The sequence below is a fragment of the Scedosporium apiospermum genome (genome assembly GCF_000732125.1).
Source record: "Scedosporium apiospermum strain IHEM 14462 chromosome Unknown SEQ_SAPIO_0090, whole genome shotgun sequence".
NCBI classification, from domain to species: Eukaryota; Fungi; Ascomycota; class Sordariomycetes; order Microascales; family Microascaceae; genus Scedosporium; species Scedosporium apiospermum.
The window spans coordinates 1,069,064-1,084,628 of NW_015971791.1; the positions used below are offsets into that span (position 1 = coordinate 1,069,064).

At 52.0% G+C, this 15,565-nt stretch overlaps 4 protein-coding genes and 3 pseudogenes across 4 annotated transcripts; 4 read left to right on the forward strand and 3 right to left on the reverse strand.

Moving 5' to 3' along the window:
- Positions 1–248: 248 nt before the first annotated feature.
- Positions 249–1,777, forward strand: SAPIO_CDS4139 (uncharacterized protein; the record flags this gene model as incomplete). The annotated part of the gene is made up of 5 exons (XM_016786768.1): positions 249–328; positions 401–1,027; positions 1,104–1,232; positions 1,299–1,614; positions 1,667–1,777. 5 exons carry the CDS (start codon positions 249–251, stop codon positions 1,775–1,777), a joined length of 1,263 nt encoding a protein of 420 aa, XP_016643744.1.
- A 694-nt stretch (positions 1,778–2,471) lies between these two features.
- Positions 2,472–4,496, forward strand: SAPIO_CDS4140 (uncharacterized protein; the record flags this gene model as incomplete). The annotated part of the gene is made up of 4 exons (XM_016786769.1): positions 2,472–2,673; positions 2,947–4,174; positions 4,251–4,400; positions 4,457–4,496. 4 exons carry the CDS (start codon positions 2,472–2,474, stop codon positions 4,494–4,496), a joined length of 1,620 nt encoding a protein of 539 aa, XP_016643745.1.
- A 181-nt stretch (positions 4,497–4,677) lies between these two features.
- Positions 4,678–6,525, reverse strand: SAPIO_CDS4141 (annotated as a pseudogene; the record flags this gene model as incomplete).
- A 1,572-nt stretch (positions 6,526–8,097) lies between these two features.
- Positions 8,098–8,838, forward strand: SAPIO_CDS4142 (Peroxiredoxin-1; the record flags this gene model as incomplete). The annotated part of the gene is made up of 2 exons (XM_016786770.1): positions 8,098–8,204; positions 8,289–8,838. 2 exons carry the CDS (start codon positions 8,098–8,100, stop codon positions 8,836–8,838), a joined length of 657 nt encoding a protein of 218 aa, XP_016643746.1.
- Positions 8,839–9,433: 595 nt separating this feature from the next.
- SAPIO_CDS4143 (uncharacterized protein) lies at positions 9,434–10,770 on the reverse strand (the record flags this gene model as incomplete). Its single annotated transcript, XM_016786771.1, has 2 exons — positions 9,434–10,040; positions 10,577–10,770. 2 exons carry the CDS (start codon positions 10,768–10,770, stop codon positions 9,434–9,436), a joined length of 801 nt encoding a protein of 266 aa, XP_016643747.1.
- A 2,326-nt stretch (positions 10,771–13,096) lies between these two features.
- Positions 13,097–13,435, forward strand: SAPIO_CDS4144 (annotated as a pseudogene; the record flags this gene model as incomplete).
- A 515-nt stretch (positions 13,436–13,950) lies between these two features.
- Positions 13,951–14,748, reverse strand: SAPIO_CDS4145 (annotated as a pseudogene; the record flags this gene model as incomplete).
- Between the last annotated feature and the right edge of the window lie 817 nt (positions 14,749–15,565).

The window sequence follows — 15,565 nt, forward strand, 5'->3', positions numbered from 1 at the left end:
CGCAGCTGAATGTCCATCACAATCACAACATTGGATATATTCCAATTCAATTCACCGAATGCCACCTACTCCCCGCGTCTTTAACTCGACGCCATCGTGTAGTCTTCTGACGCGACAGCCGACTTGACTGCAGTAAATATATGTGAAGTCCTCTTCCAATTTAATCATGACTGTGAGATGAGTCCAAGTTCGAAAGGGAGACCTCAATCCTTCCTCAATCTTCTTCACGCATAATCCAAATAGTCAAGATGAGAGCAACGGCACTCTTCGTAGCACTTGCCGCCACTGCAGCCAATGCGGCTTATCCAAAGGACATTGTCCAATACTGGTAAGGGCGTCCCGCGGATCTCGAGTATGCAAAGGATCAAATCTAACACAGCGGGAAACCCACTCAATAAAGGGTTGACCAGTCCGCGCTCTTCGTCAATGGGTCCATCATCGGGGGCATTCAGTCACCTCCGTCCGCTTGGTTCCCCGCCGTAGTCCATGGTGCAATTTACACCGCGGCACTAGAAGCCAAGGGCGAGTCTCTCAGCTTTCAACAGTTGGCCGTATCCCACGCGGCACATGACGCCTTGTCCTGGACGTTTCAAGGCACGCGGCTGTACAACTCCATCGATGCGGCACTGCGAAACATCCTGCCCGACATTGGTATTGCTCAGTCATCCAAGGAGTACCGTCAGGCAACCTCCATTGGGCGCCGCGCCGCTGCTACGGTAGCCGAGAAGCGCGCCGGTGATCGGCTCGCTAATTTCGTTGACTACGTCTACGGTCCTGCAGAGCCCGGCGTGTACCAGCGGACGCCCGGTGGTAACCCACTCCCCGATACCCCGCAGGCAGCGTACCTCCGACCTTTTGGCGGTATAGGAGACATTTCCAAATATCGGGCGCCGCCTCCGCCAAATGCAACTGGGAAAGATTATGAGAAATGGGTGGCTGAAGTCAAAGATGTGGGATCTTTGAACTCGACAAGCCGGAGTGAATATGACACAGACACGGCATATTTCTGGAGAGAGTCAAGTGTGACGTGAGACTGATCCCGGCTTACCCCCCACATTGAGAGCAAGTGCAGTAGAGTGTAGACTAACCCATAGATACTGCAGAGGCTGGAATAGGCTTGCCAACGCTATTATCGGCGATTCCCTTTCCAAAGACGTTGTGGCATCTGCCAGATTCTACGCTCAATTTAGCTACGCCCTCGCCAATGCTGCAATCGCCGCGTGGGACTCCAAGTAAACATAGCTCCAATTGGCAATTCCCTCTGCTAAATGGCACGGCTCTCTAACCGTTCTGGTTAGGTACTATCATAACCATTGGAGACCGGTGACTGCCATCCAGAGACCAGGGATCTGGCTCGCCAGCGGCAAAGACATCTCCGATCCCAACTGGACACCACTGCTCCGTCCAACGCCGAGCCACCCCGACTATGTTTCGACGCACTCGACGTTTGGTGGTGCTGCTGCGGAAGTGTTACGGGCGTACGTTGGCGGTGATAAAATTAACGCTTCGCTCAGCAGCAATGTGACTTTGGATAACCGCGGCGTCATCACTCGACGATACACAAATTTAACCGAGGCGGCTCTCGAAAACTCTCGGAGCAGGGTTCTCGGTGGGGTGAGTAGCAAACATAAGACTAAAATATCATGTGCAACTGGCTGATGCGTAGGTGCCTCCGAAGATTCATTTTACCTATGCCGGCTCTGCAGGCATAGAGCTGGGCTCAGCTGTTGCGAAGGCGACGCTGAACAAGTTTGGCCGGCACTGGGACGAGTATTAAGCCCACACCTGTGCCGATGAGCAGTCCCGTTGGACGTTTGGATTCCTTGGCCGTTCAAAATCACCCCTTAAATTTCAGGTGGCACGCGACATTTTTGATGTTCCCCACGCCTTTTACGAAATCGTTGGGCTCATCCTCGGGCAGGAATCTGGAGACTACCTGTAGGATTCTAGGGAACCTGCACAGTCGGGGGTGGATACTGTCTCTCTCTAATTGCCTTGACTGGAATGCTACTCTAGATTTGTTGGACGATTTCATAGAACCGCCGAGTACCTTACCTCGGTAGGCAGGACATTTATGACGCGCATTGGGATATGGGGTTGCGTCCTAGTCCCATTTAAGCAGGTGTGGTGGCTCCATCAACCCGAAACCTTTTTTCCACTTGCTTGATTTTTTTCTTTTTACGAAAGGAAGAGCCCTCATATTTGTGCGGACATCCTCCTCGCTGAACTGAATTGACACATTGTGCTCTTCTCGCTCTCACAAGCCGATTGAGGCGACTTCCACGTAGTGATATATACGACCTATGGATTTCGTCGTCGAGTTCTTTTCCCTTCTTCTTAAACAGATCTATTGATTCCAAACTAGACAAGTGGAACCGTTCGTATCAATTTGATCTTTTGAAATACCTCCTTAAACACCTCCTCTCTCGTGCTCCTTGTTAGGAGAGATACCTAACACCCCCGCCGCTAGTATGGGACTCAGCATCAGCCCCGACGCGACGGCGGCCCCCGTGTACGCCTCGGACCGGGAGAAGACATCCGGCGACGTGAGGTCATCCTCGCCAACGGGAACCTCTGTTTCATTCAAGCGTGACCACACTCATCGCAATCTCAAGGCTCGACACATTCAATTCATTGGCATCGGTGGTACTATTGGCACTGCACTGTTTGTGGGTAACATTCTGGGCGTAAAGGACGATTATCTACCGAGACGCCCCGCCCTCCCCATCTCCCCGGGCGCTCCCCTGTTCCCGTTCCCCTCGGAATATTGGCATTAGTGAGGATTGCTCATTCTTGCCGTGCACGCGGCGTTAGGTTCAAATTGGTCGGGGTCTTCTCAATGGCGGACCGGGTTCACTGCTTCTGGCCTTTGGTGAGTGCTGGTCTATTTGTGTCTTAGCGACTCTTATTCTTCAAATTTGCTAATCGAGCTATAATATCCACCAGCCATTTGGTGCACCTTCATTTTGGCGGTGACCATGTGCATGGCCGAGATGGTGACTTACCTGCCTATTTCCTCACCGTTCATCCGATTCGCAGGTCGCTACGTCGACGAGGCGTTCGGCTTCGCTGCAGGTTGGAACTTCTTCGTCTTCGAGGCAGCGCTCGTGCCCTTCGAAATTGTCGCCTGCAACCTCATCCTGCACTTTTGGACCGACGTCATCCCCACCGCCGCCGTCATCGTCATCATTTCCATTCTCTACCTCCTCATCAATATCCTCGCTGTGAAGTGGTACGGTGAGACCGAGTTCTGGGCCTCTATCGGAAAAGTAATGCTTATTGTCGGCCTCATCATCTTCACCTTCATTGTCATGCTCGGAGGGAATCCCCATCACGACAGGTTCGGCTTCCGGTACTGGAAGAATCCCGGGTCCTTTGCCGAGCTGTACTACACCGGCAGCCTGGGTAAATGGTTAGGCTTCCTGCAATGCCTTATCCAGGCGTCTTTCACTGTTTCGGGACCCGACTACGTCTCGATGGCGGCAGGCGAGGCGGAAAACCCTCGACGCGTCCTGCCTCGCGCGTTCAACGCCGTCTTCTACCGCCTCACGACTTTTTTCATCCTCGGCGCCCTCTGTGTTGGCATTCTCGTGCCCCACGACTCGGATGAGCTGCAGGGCGCCCTCAGCGAGGGTAGACCGGGAGCAGCTGCTTCGCCATACGTTATCGCCATGAGGCGCCTCGACATTGGCGTTCTGCCCCACATCGTCAACGCTTTAATCCTCACGGCTGCCTTCTCCGCCGGAAACTCGTACGTCTACTGCGCCTCGCGATCTCTCTACGGACTCGCTCTCGAGGGCAAGGCTCCCAGAATCTTCACCGTTTGCACCCGTGCCGGAGTGCCCGTCTACTGCGTCCTAGTCGTCCTCGGCTTCGGTCTGCTCTCCTTCCTGCAGCTGTCGGAGAGCTCGGCCGTCGTGCTCTCCTGGTTCGTGTCTCTGGTTACGGCGTCGCAGCTCATGAACTTTTGCATTGGGTGTGTCTCGTATCTGTGCTTCTACCGAGCGCTCAAGGCTCAGGGCATTGACAGGTCGACGTTGCCTTACAAGGCTTGGCTCATGCCATACGCGGCGTGGTATGGTGGTATTGGTACCTTTATCATGATTTTCGTGGGAGGATATACGGTGTTCCTACCAATAGAAGGAATGTGGTCTGTCCCGGACTTCTTGTTCTCGTGAGTCAAATCATGCCACTGTTTCATCTTCCTGTGATAGCCTCGCACAATACTAACAGGGGAAAATGAGTATTAGGTATACCATGGTCATGGCGTTTCCAGTACTCTACGTTGGCTGGAAGATCGTTCACAGGACACGCATCTTTAAGCCTGAGGAGGTTGACCTCCGAAAGGATTTAGACGTCATTGAAGAGTACGAGAGGGAGTATATTCCACAGCCTCCGAAGTATGTATACGTGTCTTGAGTAATGCCAGGGAAACAAATTACTGACTCGCACACAGGAACACTTTCGAGAAAATCCTCGACAAGATGTTTGGTTAAGCCTAGGAACTCCAGGTCGCGGATCAATGATTCAGTATTGGAGAGGTCGAGCTCCCGGGACAGTTTACATGATATCATATTATCCCCGATCGTTTGATTAATAGATTTGGTATCCGCCATCTTCCCCCGTCATCGCCACGACTAGTGATTCATAAGTTTTGTTTTGAAATTATTCGGCACATTATTCAGGACATGGTTTCTTTATATCGTGCCAATCGTACCAGTCTGTCTCATTCTTGATCCAGGCATCATGTAGCTCCTTCCAGCCTTTCAGCTTCCGTACCCAAGGGTCCGTCTTGGACGCGGTCTTAGTATTAGAATTCTCTAGTGCCACAACTTCATCAACCATTTTAGATGCGAGGCTTTGAAGACGCTGGAATGCCGTGAGTTTGGCGGTCAGGTTCGTGGCGGCTTGCTCGTATCTCTTGGCCCTAGACTGCATGAAGGCGATAACCTCCTCGTCCGGATCTTCCCACTCATCCTCCATCTCGCTGAGGGAAGAAGTTATCCACGCCAACCTTTGAGAGACGAGTTTCATACGTGATTCGGTATCCGCATAGTTTTGACTGCAGTGACGCGACATTGCCGAAACCTCACCGGACATCTTCTTCACGAAGTCGAGGAACTCGCGGAACCACTTCCGTTGACAATCAATCGATTCCAAAGCCTCACCTATCGACTGCGACCATTGCATACTCTCGCTCCTGGCGATGCTTTCCCACACCTGGAGACTCCCTGGTACCGACTCACCTAAATCTTGTCTGGGGATCTCTGGAGACGTGAGGCAAAAGTCATTCACACCCGAACTTTTCCAGCCTAAGAGGCACCCGACTGGAATCTGGGTGACTAGGGCGGAAATCAGACTGCGCCAGATGTCGGGATTGATCGCCGGCGGAACCTCAATGTTCGCTGAAAGATAGAGCGCATATGCAACGATGAAAATGCCACTTTCATGTGCCTCCGCCACCTCGCCTGGCAAGATTGTATAGGTCTCGAGTGGGTGCGGCGCGCTTATGGGGCTATTTAGATGAAGCATTCGCTTGACGTAGCGCTTACGTCGACGACACCCTTCGCTCTCGTCGTACAGAAGCATGTTTGTCGGGTCGAAGAGACGGTAGCGCTGTCCGCGAACATCAACGGCTGCAAGGATCCAAGCGTCTTCGGGGAGGAGACGCATTGGAATAAGGATAATTTCCTCGCTACCAGCTGCCTTTTTCGTCGGCCCGTTCGTTTTCATACATGATCCGTCCGGGAATTGGGTGTACATTCGATAGGCGACCTTCGTGTTCATACAATGGCTGGCGAACTGCATCATGCTCTCGACAACCTTGTCTTCCGTCGGTTCTCCTCTTTTCAGTTCCGGCATGTCGCGGGCGTTTGCCATGATGAAGTTGATATCCGCATCGACGTCGAGTTGCGAGCCGGAGGTTTCTTTGCTTTTCTTGACTTCCTGGGGGTCCTCCGGGGCTGGGTCGTCTGTTGCCTTGCGCTTCTTCCCACGGGCGATGGCGAGGGCCGTTTCCTTTTCTGACTTGTCCATGCGCTGCTGTGGAGGAGATATCGAGGCCTGGACAGATTGTGAGTCACCCACAGGCGGCTCGCTTACTGGCGGCAGGTCGGATGCTAAGAGCTGAGGCTTTTCGCATGAGTTATATTGCGGCTCTGTGCTCTTCGGAAGTGGAATTTGGCCCGAACCCTCCATAGTCTCGCTCGAATCCGATGAGTATTCCACGGCTGGATCCCGTTGCCGAACGGCAGCCAAATCATCGGATGTATCACTTGGAGCACAACTAGGAACATCGTATGAAGGATTGTCTGATCTCTCGTTGTGTGCCTGGTTGCCAATCTCACACGCTGAGGGGCCGGATCCGCCAGGCTGAGGCTGACATCCTACGAAGACATCCTCCGATATGGCACATGAGGAGGAGAGGCCCATGTTGGAATCTCCGTTCTCTGTCGGTACCGCAGACGGTTCAAACTGGTCAAGATTGGACCCTGATGGAGGAGGCAGGGACTCGGCTCGACGCATTTTCATGGATTTGGTTAAATCCAATGGGGAATGAGCAAAGTAGAGGTCAAAGGAAATATAAAAGATTTTAATTTTGAAGTTCAACAGGAACGGGTACGGTACGAGCTTCTTGGAAAGGGAGGGTGAAGGGCGAGTTGGAGACATCCCAGTTTAGTCCTCCTCGCCAGATTGACCCCAGACAAGACATAGCTAGTCGTACGATATCATCACTGCATTCTATCTAATTCCAATGACACTGGGGTTGTTGTTCTTCCCCTCACTCCGCTATGAACCTAGCAAATCTATCATAGTGACGAAGAAAGCGGCTAAGGACGAGCAGGACTAAGATGGTTTGCTGGGTGGCCTATGGACGAGGCGATGTTGAAATCATGTGTCTATTTAGTGCCGTTGAATAGAGTCTACTGAGTGGTAGCTAAGTTTACTCATTCGCAAAGTTTATTAGCTCTTCAAAGTGACACATGGTCTTCTCTTGTTTCTTGCGACGAGAAAATTATGAGAGGGGATAACTAGCAACATCTCCACCACTCATACAATCTCTACTGAGTACGAACTAGAATGACAAGCTCAGAGTGTAAAGTTGGTGATATTTCCCAACTACAGATACTTACTCGGTCACAAGTATCTTTGGACACATTCTGCTCACTAGTTTGTCCTTCTCCGGCCGACAGAGAAGAATAAGCCGGCTTAAAGTAGAGTAAACTTAATGCAAATGAGATGATCTCCCTTGAAAGTTCTCTGGTAAAGTGCTAATTGTATTGTACCTGCTAAGGCATATCGTCTGGATCACCTACTGTTTATCTGTGTCTCACTCGCAGCCGGGTGAGACCCGGTACCGTGTCCAGCGTCAGTCAGAAGTATACACGTGCAACTCCAACGGTATCTAGGTGAGATACTTTGACCGGTTACTGACAACTTGGCAAAGTCAAGACTTTACCCCGGAGCGGGTGACCTCAAATGCGGTCATTCCAGGACACCGGCCAGTGCCCCCGATGCCGGAGGGCGTCGGCATTTGCTTCGCCTTATTTTCCTATTTTCCGGCCCGCCCTTCTGGTGTTCCCGTGGTCACGCGGGTACGTAACCAAGCCTCGGCGAATAGCCTGCAACCTCACAATTCTCTGACAAGGACCCCAGCCGACTCGGTCCCCTCATGAGGAAGAGGTTCGATGCTCGGAACATCGACAGCTCTGCTGGCAAATGTTTGCTGTATCCGGCATCGGGCTCTTTGTCCCAAAGTGATACGTCCTGACTAATCCTTCTCTCTGTGACAGGAAGTCGTCTCCACGGAAACCTCAATTCAACTGTCGGATTGGACAATGGCAGCTGTCAATTGCAACATGGTGGGTCCACCCAATTGATAAGCAGCAGGGGCTGACCGCACTTTACTTTTTCTAGAATTCCGTCGTTTTCCGGCGCGTTCGTTTGCGCGTCTCAATTTGTCTCCTTTTCTTCTCTTCTCTCTCCCATCACCACGCGTCACCTCATTGACTCAATTCTAGCTTCAATCCTACCAGACTTCACCCATCAACCACCATCCCGGCCCTAACTTAGCTCCGCACGGAACCTTATCCAAACATGTCTTCTGCATTCATCCAGCGCCCGGCCCCTGCCTTCAAGGCCATGACCGTCTTCGCCGGCGGCGAGTTCAAGGAGATTTCCCTGTCGGACTACCTTGGTCAATGGTATGATACCTTTTTCCTTCCCAAAACACCCACCGACGCCACGTCAGCCCTGCCCAACTAACAATTACTTTCTCAATCCTGCAGGGTCGTCCTCCTCTTCTACCCTATGGACTTCACCTTCGTCTGCCCTACCGAGATCATCCAGTACAACGACGCCCTCCCTCGCTTCCGTGACATCAACACCACCGTCCTCGCCGTCTCCACCGACTCCCACTACTCCCACCTCGCCTGGCAGACCCAGCCCCGTCGACAGGGCGGCCTCGGCCCCGACCTCCAGCTCCCCCTCGTCGCCGACCGTTCCCAGGCCATCTCCCGCAGCTACGGCGTCCTTCTCGAGGACGAGGGCATCGCGCTGCGCGGTCTCTTCATCATCGACCCCAAGGGCGTGCTGCGTCAGATCACCATCAACGACCTGCCCGTCGGCAGGAACGTCGAGGAGACCATCCGCCTCGTCCAGGCTTTCCAGTTCACAGATGAGCACGGCGAGGTCTGCCCCGCTGGCTGGATGCAGGGCGCCAAGACCATGAAGCCTGAGCCCAAGGCGAGCTTGGAGTACTTTTCTACCCAGCCTGAGGGTGCCAATGGAACCTCTAACGGTGCTACCAACGGGACTAAGCGTCTCCGAACCGAGTAACCGCTAGATACTAGCTGTCTTTGTGTTTTTGGAGGTTAGGGAGGAGGAGGACGAGGAGGAGAAGTAGAACAGCACCTCGCCGCCTATACATGCGTGTACACTCTCGAGGGATAGAACATACTTAGAACTAGACTTAGATTCGACTTCAAGCTGACTAGGGGATAGAGTTGACAACCTCACAAGGTACACATCTTGTGCGGAGGAAATAAATTAATCATATTGGTACACACTTGAATCCTTGTTCATGACCTGACGTTCTGCTACAGCCTCCCCGTCAACTTGGCGGGATCCGACCTCGTAGGGTTAACTGAGATAGCTTGCGGGACACCTTCCTTGTAAATGCCGTAGCAGATTCTCTCACCCGCTCGCGGCGACGACGTGGAGGCGGAGGTTGAATCACGTCTCCTCCATCACCGTCCCTTGATACCAGGGAACTGTTGTCCTCCTGATGGGTATGGCTGGTTTGGTCCTCCTGGTGGGCATGGCTGGATTGGCCCCCGTCTGGAAGTGTCTCCTGTCCACTCCTCATCATAAGCCCGGTGGGAACAGAACGACCACCGCCAGGCACCGACTCTGGAAGCTTTGAGGGGGATTCCTAACGACCTCGACTGCTTGAAGGTGCGTTGTCCGCGGGGCCTTGCATGCCCTCTTCATGGAGGGATTCAAACAACTCTACAAAGTATTTATCACTATCCCATCTGGGATCGTCTGCCACCTCACCCGCCCCGGATAACGCCGCCATCCTCAAAAGATCCCATTGGATCTCGATCAGGTCCCACGAGACCTGAGTGTCGACGTCATCTGATACGAGATCGAAGAGGGACCCATCAATGAGTGGGTGGCCCGACTCAAAATCAACGATCCCCAGAATTCCCTCCTGCTCACCGGGCCAATTAAGGTAGTCCCGGGGATCTGTCCTAGGCTCCGGCATCGCCTGCCATGGGACGAACGCGGTCTTTTTCAACCATCTCAGCCTAATTCGAACCCCGTTTGGGAGCTGTTCATAGGGTTCTAGCGCAAAATATGCGTTCGCCCACCAAGAGTGTAGTGTCGGAGTCAGACAAATCATGTTTTTGGCTGTGTCAAGGATATGGGCATTATCTGTGATCAGAGCTTGGAGCCGCGCTCCGCGAGCACTGGTCCAGAACATGCCGAGAATTGACTGGAGCGCATCGGAGAGTAATCCCCGACGTTTGATAGCGCTAAATGGAAAGATGTGGCAAGCTTGGGGTTTCATCGCCCTCGTTAAAACGCATTTTTGGTCGCGAGCATGACACTGCGAGGGAAGGTACTGTCAGCTCAGCGATATCACATTTCTTGATAAAAGTGAACGAGAAGTGCGAAAAAAAGGGGGGGAGTGTGAGGGAGAGTGAGAAAATGACGATCCTTCCTCAGGTCGAGCCAGGGCAAGGCCCAAGGTACGTGTACTACCTTAGCTGATTCCGTTTCATTTCTGGATGGGATGGGGGGAGCATCCAAGGTCGATCGATCTCTTTCCTTTGCCAAAACTACCCGATTTCGTTAGATATAAATTCGACCCGACGACGATGGGATGATTTAAGAAAAGGGGGGCTGACAAGTTTTCAACAGGTGTGCCGACCGCTCCCCTATGGCTTTCAGGGAAATCGACGTGCTAATGGAGGAGTCTGGGTGGTGCAGGCTGCGTTGGAGGTCGCGAAGTGGAGGGAGAGGCACAACGAAAAAGAGAGCCCAGTGCACTGCCGTAATCTCCACAAACTGTCGATGAACAGATCGTTTGATATCTTCGAAGATTTCGATTCGTTCTTCGATCTCCGTCACATAGAGGCCAGGGCGTTCGACTCTGCGAGGTGCTGTGTTGAGGAAGGCTCCCAAAGCGGTGAGGAGCTCATGCTGATCCTGATTTGTTTGAAAAAACTGCTCAAGGTGCAGCTTTGATTGCTCGAGATCCATGTTTGGCAGAAGTGTACTTCACTTGGGAGGACGGCAAGGGTTGTTGGATTTGGAATTATCAAGATGAATAGGAAGAGCGGACGGTGCCGAATCTGAGGGCCCGAGATAGATGCAAGTCATTCAATATCGGAAGCAAAGATGGATAAAGATGTCATTGTCACGGCAGGTGCGCCTCATAGGGAACCACCTGCCAAAAGATGGCAGCGTTCGTTGGGTCTAACTTCCATGTTCGCTATTGATGACAAAGCCAGGCATATGATAGAGGGCCTCATACAGGGAAGGAAGGAACTTGGAGGGTCTTTCTCTCGGAAGATGTTCCATTGTACCTTACGCTTCTCTCCGTGGACGAGCTTTAAGCGTTGAGGTTTAAGTTTTGAAGGTGGTAAGATCACATCATGATGAGAAACAGCAAGGCAAACTGCGCAACTCAACTAGACGCCGCGCTGACCCCGTCAGTCAGAGTATGTGAGGGCCCAATTGGAAATGACCACTAGAAAGCGGTTACTTAGAGTTTCATAAAAGACCTGCGCCAAAACTGTTGTCGCGTTTGCCATCCCAGTTAGGTGCTCGCTCCACGAATACCTCATTGCCGTGGATGGCGACACCACGGCGTACATTAAGCCGATATCCCTCTCCCCACTGCCTCATAATAGCAGAAATCTCGTGCGCAGGGAAGTCATTATTGGCCACGTCTCCGGAATCCCGGAATCAAAAGAGTTGGCCAGATCCTTGACCCTTGGCTGGACTATCAGTCGGATACTGGGCGCCCATAACTTATATAGAGAGATCTCTATATCGTTGATGAGGGCGCAAAACCCGCAACATAAATTTGCTGGTGATGTGGGAATCGTCGCCTAGCCATTCGGAAAGCTTTGCATGATTACCTAAACTACACCGGAGGTATGTCTACATGTTGCGTCAACGAGTGGTCTCTAGAACGTGTACCAAGTGTCCGATATGGCGGCTTTGCACCTTCCTCAACTAATAACCCAAGCCTCTTGGAATCCTTTAAGATGCTGGTTGAGAAGGCTGGTAACAGGCCGGGAGGTCAAGCTCAATGACAGGGGATGAATAACATCATCAATGATCTTCAGTCAACCGGACGGACTTCGGAGAAGCAAATCATGGCTGCGATGGACACATTAGAAACTGCCACCGCGAAGTCGGGTTGCGTTAAATTCAATGTCTGTGTGCATGTAATAATAGCTGCTGTCCTGTACGGATCGGAGCCAAAATAATATGGGAGAGCTGTGATAAGCTGCTGATCAATGTACTAACATAGTCAATTTGCGGGCGAGGGACCCAAGATAACGAGGACTAGCGAAGAGGCACCATCGCCAGGGTCTATGACGTGACCTCTCGACTCCGCCATGTGGTATTGTGGGGGCAATGCCCGATATTCTGGAACGAATGGAGACAAGTACGACGTGGGGGCATCGTAGATCTACATGCCCCTGTGCATGTCGATCGTAATCACCATCATGCACGTTGCAACCGAATATGTGAATCGGGGATGCTTTGGAGGAGGGAGGAGGCGACCGCAAAGGTAACAGCCCTGATTTCTTCGGGGAACAAGTTTCATTTCGCTCATCTTCAGCCAGCGCATGGGCTTCGATGTCGCGCCGTGAGAGTCTCGTCGTGTGGTGTCGTGTGGTGCAATAAGCGTCAACAATTTGGATCCTCTCCCGGATCGGGTTAGGGCCAAACATGCTGCTGAGCCACTGCCGGTTTGCGTGAATGCAGATCACCCGGGGCGGACCTGCTTCGTCGGGGGACATTTAACCTACTATGGCTGCAGTCATAGCTTAATTTGTTCGTGCGCAGGTCAAGGAGCCGAAAGAACGGCCGAAATGCGATCTCGCGCTTGATCTCGCAGCTTCAGCCGCTCGCGTTGGTGTGGTTCGTCACGGATAGTTCGGCTTCCGCGGTAGGTGGTCAACCAGAACTCCCTTAACAATGTCTTGGACGAATGTGAGGACCCCAGTTTCGATGGACCAATGCTTTTGGGGAGTTTAGTCGACAATGGTGATCTCAATCTCCCTCACTCAGCATCCAGAGCTGGCACCACTTGCGTGCTCGTTCAAAGATCCGCGTATCCGATACTAAGAGACGGCAGAAAAGGATATAAAGCATAGCAAGACCGCATCGAGGGAATGGGAACTATCTTAGTATCACTCTCAGCTTCTCCAGATCTCGCACCCCTGCAATAAGCAAACAGCTCGCTATATAAACACAAGCCGGACGATCATTCAGCTACTCCGTACTGAGTCTACAACCTACCTTTCTCTCAAAGACTTTGTCTATCATCCTCTATCATTTCACCATCATGAAGATCACGCTCGCCGCACTCCTCTTCACCGTTCTGGCCGCCGCTGCCCCGGTTGATACAGGCCTCCTTCCGGCAGATCTGCCTATCAAGTTGCCCGACTTACCCCTCAACCTACTCTCCGATATACCCCTCAAGCTGCCTACCGACCTGCCCACCAAGTTGCCCACCGATGTGCCTGCCGACGTGCCCGCCAACCCCCCCGTTAAGGCCGCGCGAGCCCTACCCCTCGACCTACCCGTCAGTCTCCCCATCGACGGAGATCACTTGTTGAACGTCGTGGATGCCAACTTGCCTGTCAAGCTTCCGGTTAAGTTCCCTGTCGATTTGCCCGTTTAGTCGGATGTCGGCCCGCTTCCGACGACCGCTGAACTCAGGAACCGGGTTGTTGCACCAGCTCTTCCGACCTCCCGGCTCTCACTGGAGGACTTTTTCACTTCATCACGTACCTACGGCATGCCTATTTTGGAGGGTGTAGGAGTGCTTCACTTGGATTTAATCGTTTGGATGTAGAAGGAATGATGGTTTGGAGGACGGGGTCTTAGAAAGTACTTATTATAATTCTAATACTATTTCTACAGTCTGGTTTCTGTTCAGATGAGAACCGGTGGTGTCTTCAAAAGTGGGCTCGGTGTAGATTATAGTGACATGGAATCATTATCACTTATATCGATGCGCCTTTCCGTCTATACGCCTACATCTAGCTTGTATTATCCATCCATTTTGCACATCTTTAATACCACACCTCCGTAATCAACAGGGAATTAAGAAGACCTATATTTAGACCGTTAGGAAACTAACTGCCCTTGGTATCAGCTGGATGCCTCCATATTCACAAAGTCAGTGTGCCACCCTTAGCCAAACCAATCCTGAGAGAATACAAATTTCAGAGCAACAGGACAAAATTCCAAATCCGCCGGCATGTAAAGTTTGTTCAAGACGTCGATTGATTCCGATGGCCTGGCATGGCCGATCGCGATGTCATTCACCTTAGGACAGATAACAATTTTCACGTCCTCTGGGAATTTTGATAGTGGCACTTCTTCCCCTCCACACTTCCAGGACCAGTCGTGAACCTGAGGGTCCTTACTTTTCTCCCTCCAGTACACACCGAAATATGAGCCGTAGTAGTCCCGTCCCAACATCATTGTGTATGCCACATCGAACAACTTCCCCATTGTGACGCCCTCTGGAACATCTAGGACGCCGCTGTAGAATGAAAGCTCGCACGAGCCACGGCAGTTGATGAATCCAATTTTGAAACTGACTGGATACTCGGGATACATGCGCCGCCAACTCGCACCCTTCCTGAGGAGAGCCTCTCGGCCCCACGCCGGTGCCTGGAGAGGGTCGCCTAGTTGCCGGAGGACTTCTTCTCGTGGGATCCTCCCTACAATGCTCAGGCCGGTAGTGAAGAAGGCGGGGAAAGTTTTGGCGAGTAGGGGGTTGGGGGTTCGATCCTTGCTGGCAGGACCAGCATCAGGCGTCAGGAACAGTTTTCTTTGAAGGGGCTGCGATGTCGTGATAGTTTTGTGCCAGGTTTTGCAGACTCGTTGTGCCGACGTAAGGAGGGTGGAAGGATCGAGTTCCATGAGAACCATTTCAAGGCACTCAGGAATTAGCAGCAGCACCTGAAGAGCTGGATGCGCCATGATTGGTGGATGGCGGATTAGAGAGCGTTTTCTCAGTCGTTGACTCCGTCTACTTGGTACTTGTGGGATGAGAGATCGCTGCCTCAGTCTTTGGCTCCGTCTACTGCGTTGCTTCAGTCGCTCGCTCCGTCTTCTCATTTGGCTGATAAAAGTAATTGGTGGGTAGTCTTTGGTTGAGCTGGCTGCGATCCTAAAAGCCTGGGTGTCATCCGCTGGAATCTATGTCGAGGACATCCAGTAATTACGTCCGGAAGAAAAATAATATCGCAGTTTTTGTATTTGCGGACAGCATCCATGGGTTTTTTTCCACATGTAGCCTTATCTTCCTTGAGTTCCATTTCATGGGTTAGCTCATGGCAGACAAATTCTAATTCCAAGAAGCATCTGTGGCGGAGCAGTGCAGTTTCGAGAAGTGGAATATTTGCTGGCACCACAATGTGGGCGCACTGCGAGTTTGCCAAGCACAGCATCGCCACCCGATATATCCGTTTAGAGATGGCTTTCCCTAGACAGGGCAGCGACGCAACACGAAGTTGCTGAGAATATCCAGGGCGCTCAACCTGCGCCACATTGTACAGGGAAAAATTAAGAAAGTTCAGATCAACCATCGCACGTTGGCTTTCCTCCGTGAGAGATATTGCAGGACACCAGCACCGCAAAGCTGTGGGCGAAGGTGGTTCTAAGCCATAAGCCATTCTCACAGTTGAAGCTGAGGCCTGTGGTGAAGCCTTCACTTCCACTACTCGTCGGTGCTGAGGCGGGGAGAAATCGATGTTTGGTAATGAAATGTTATCAGATTCAAAGCACACCGATGATC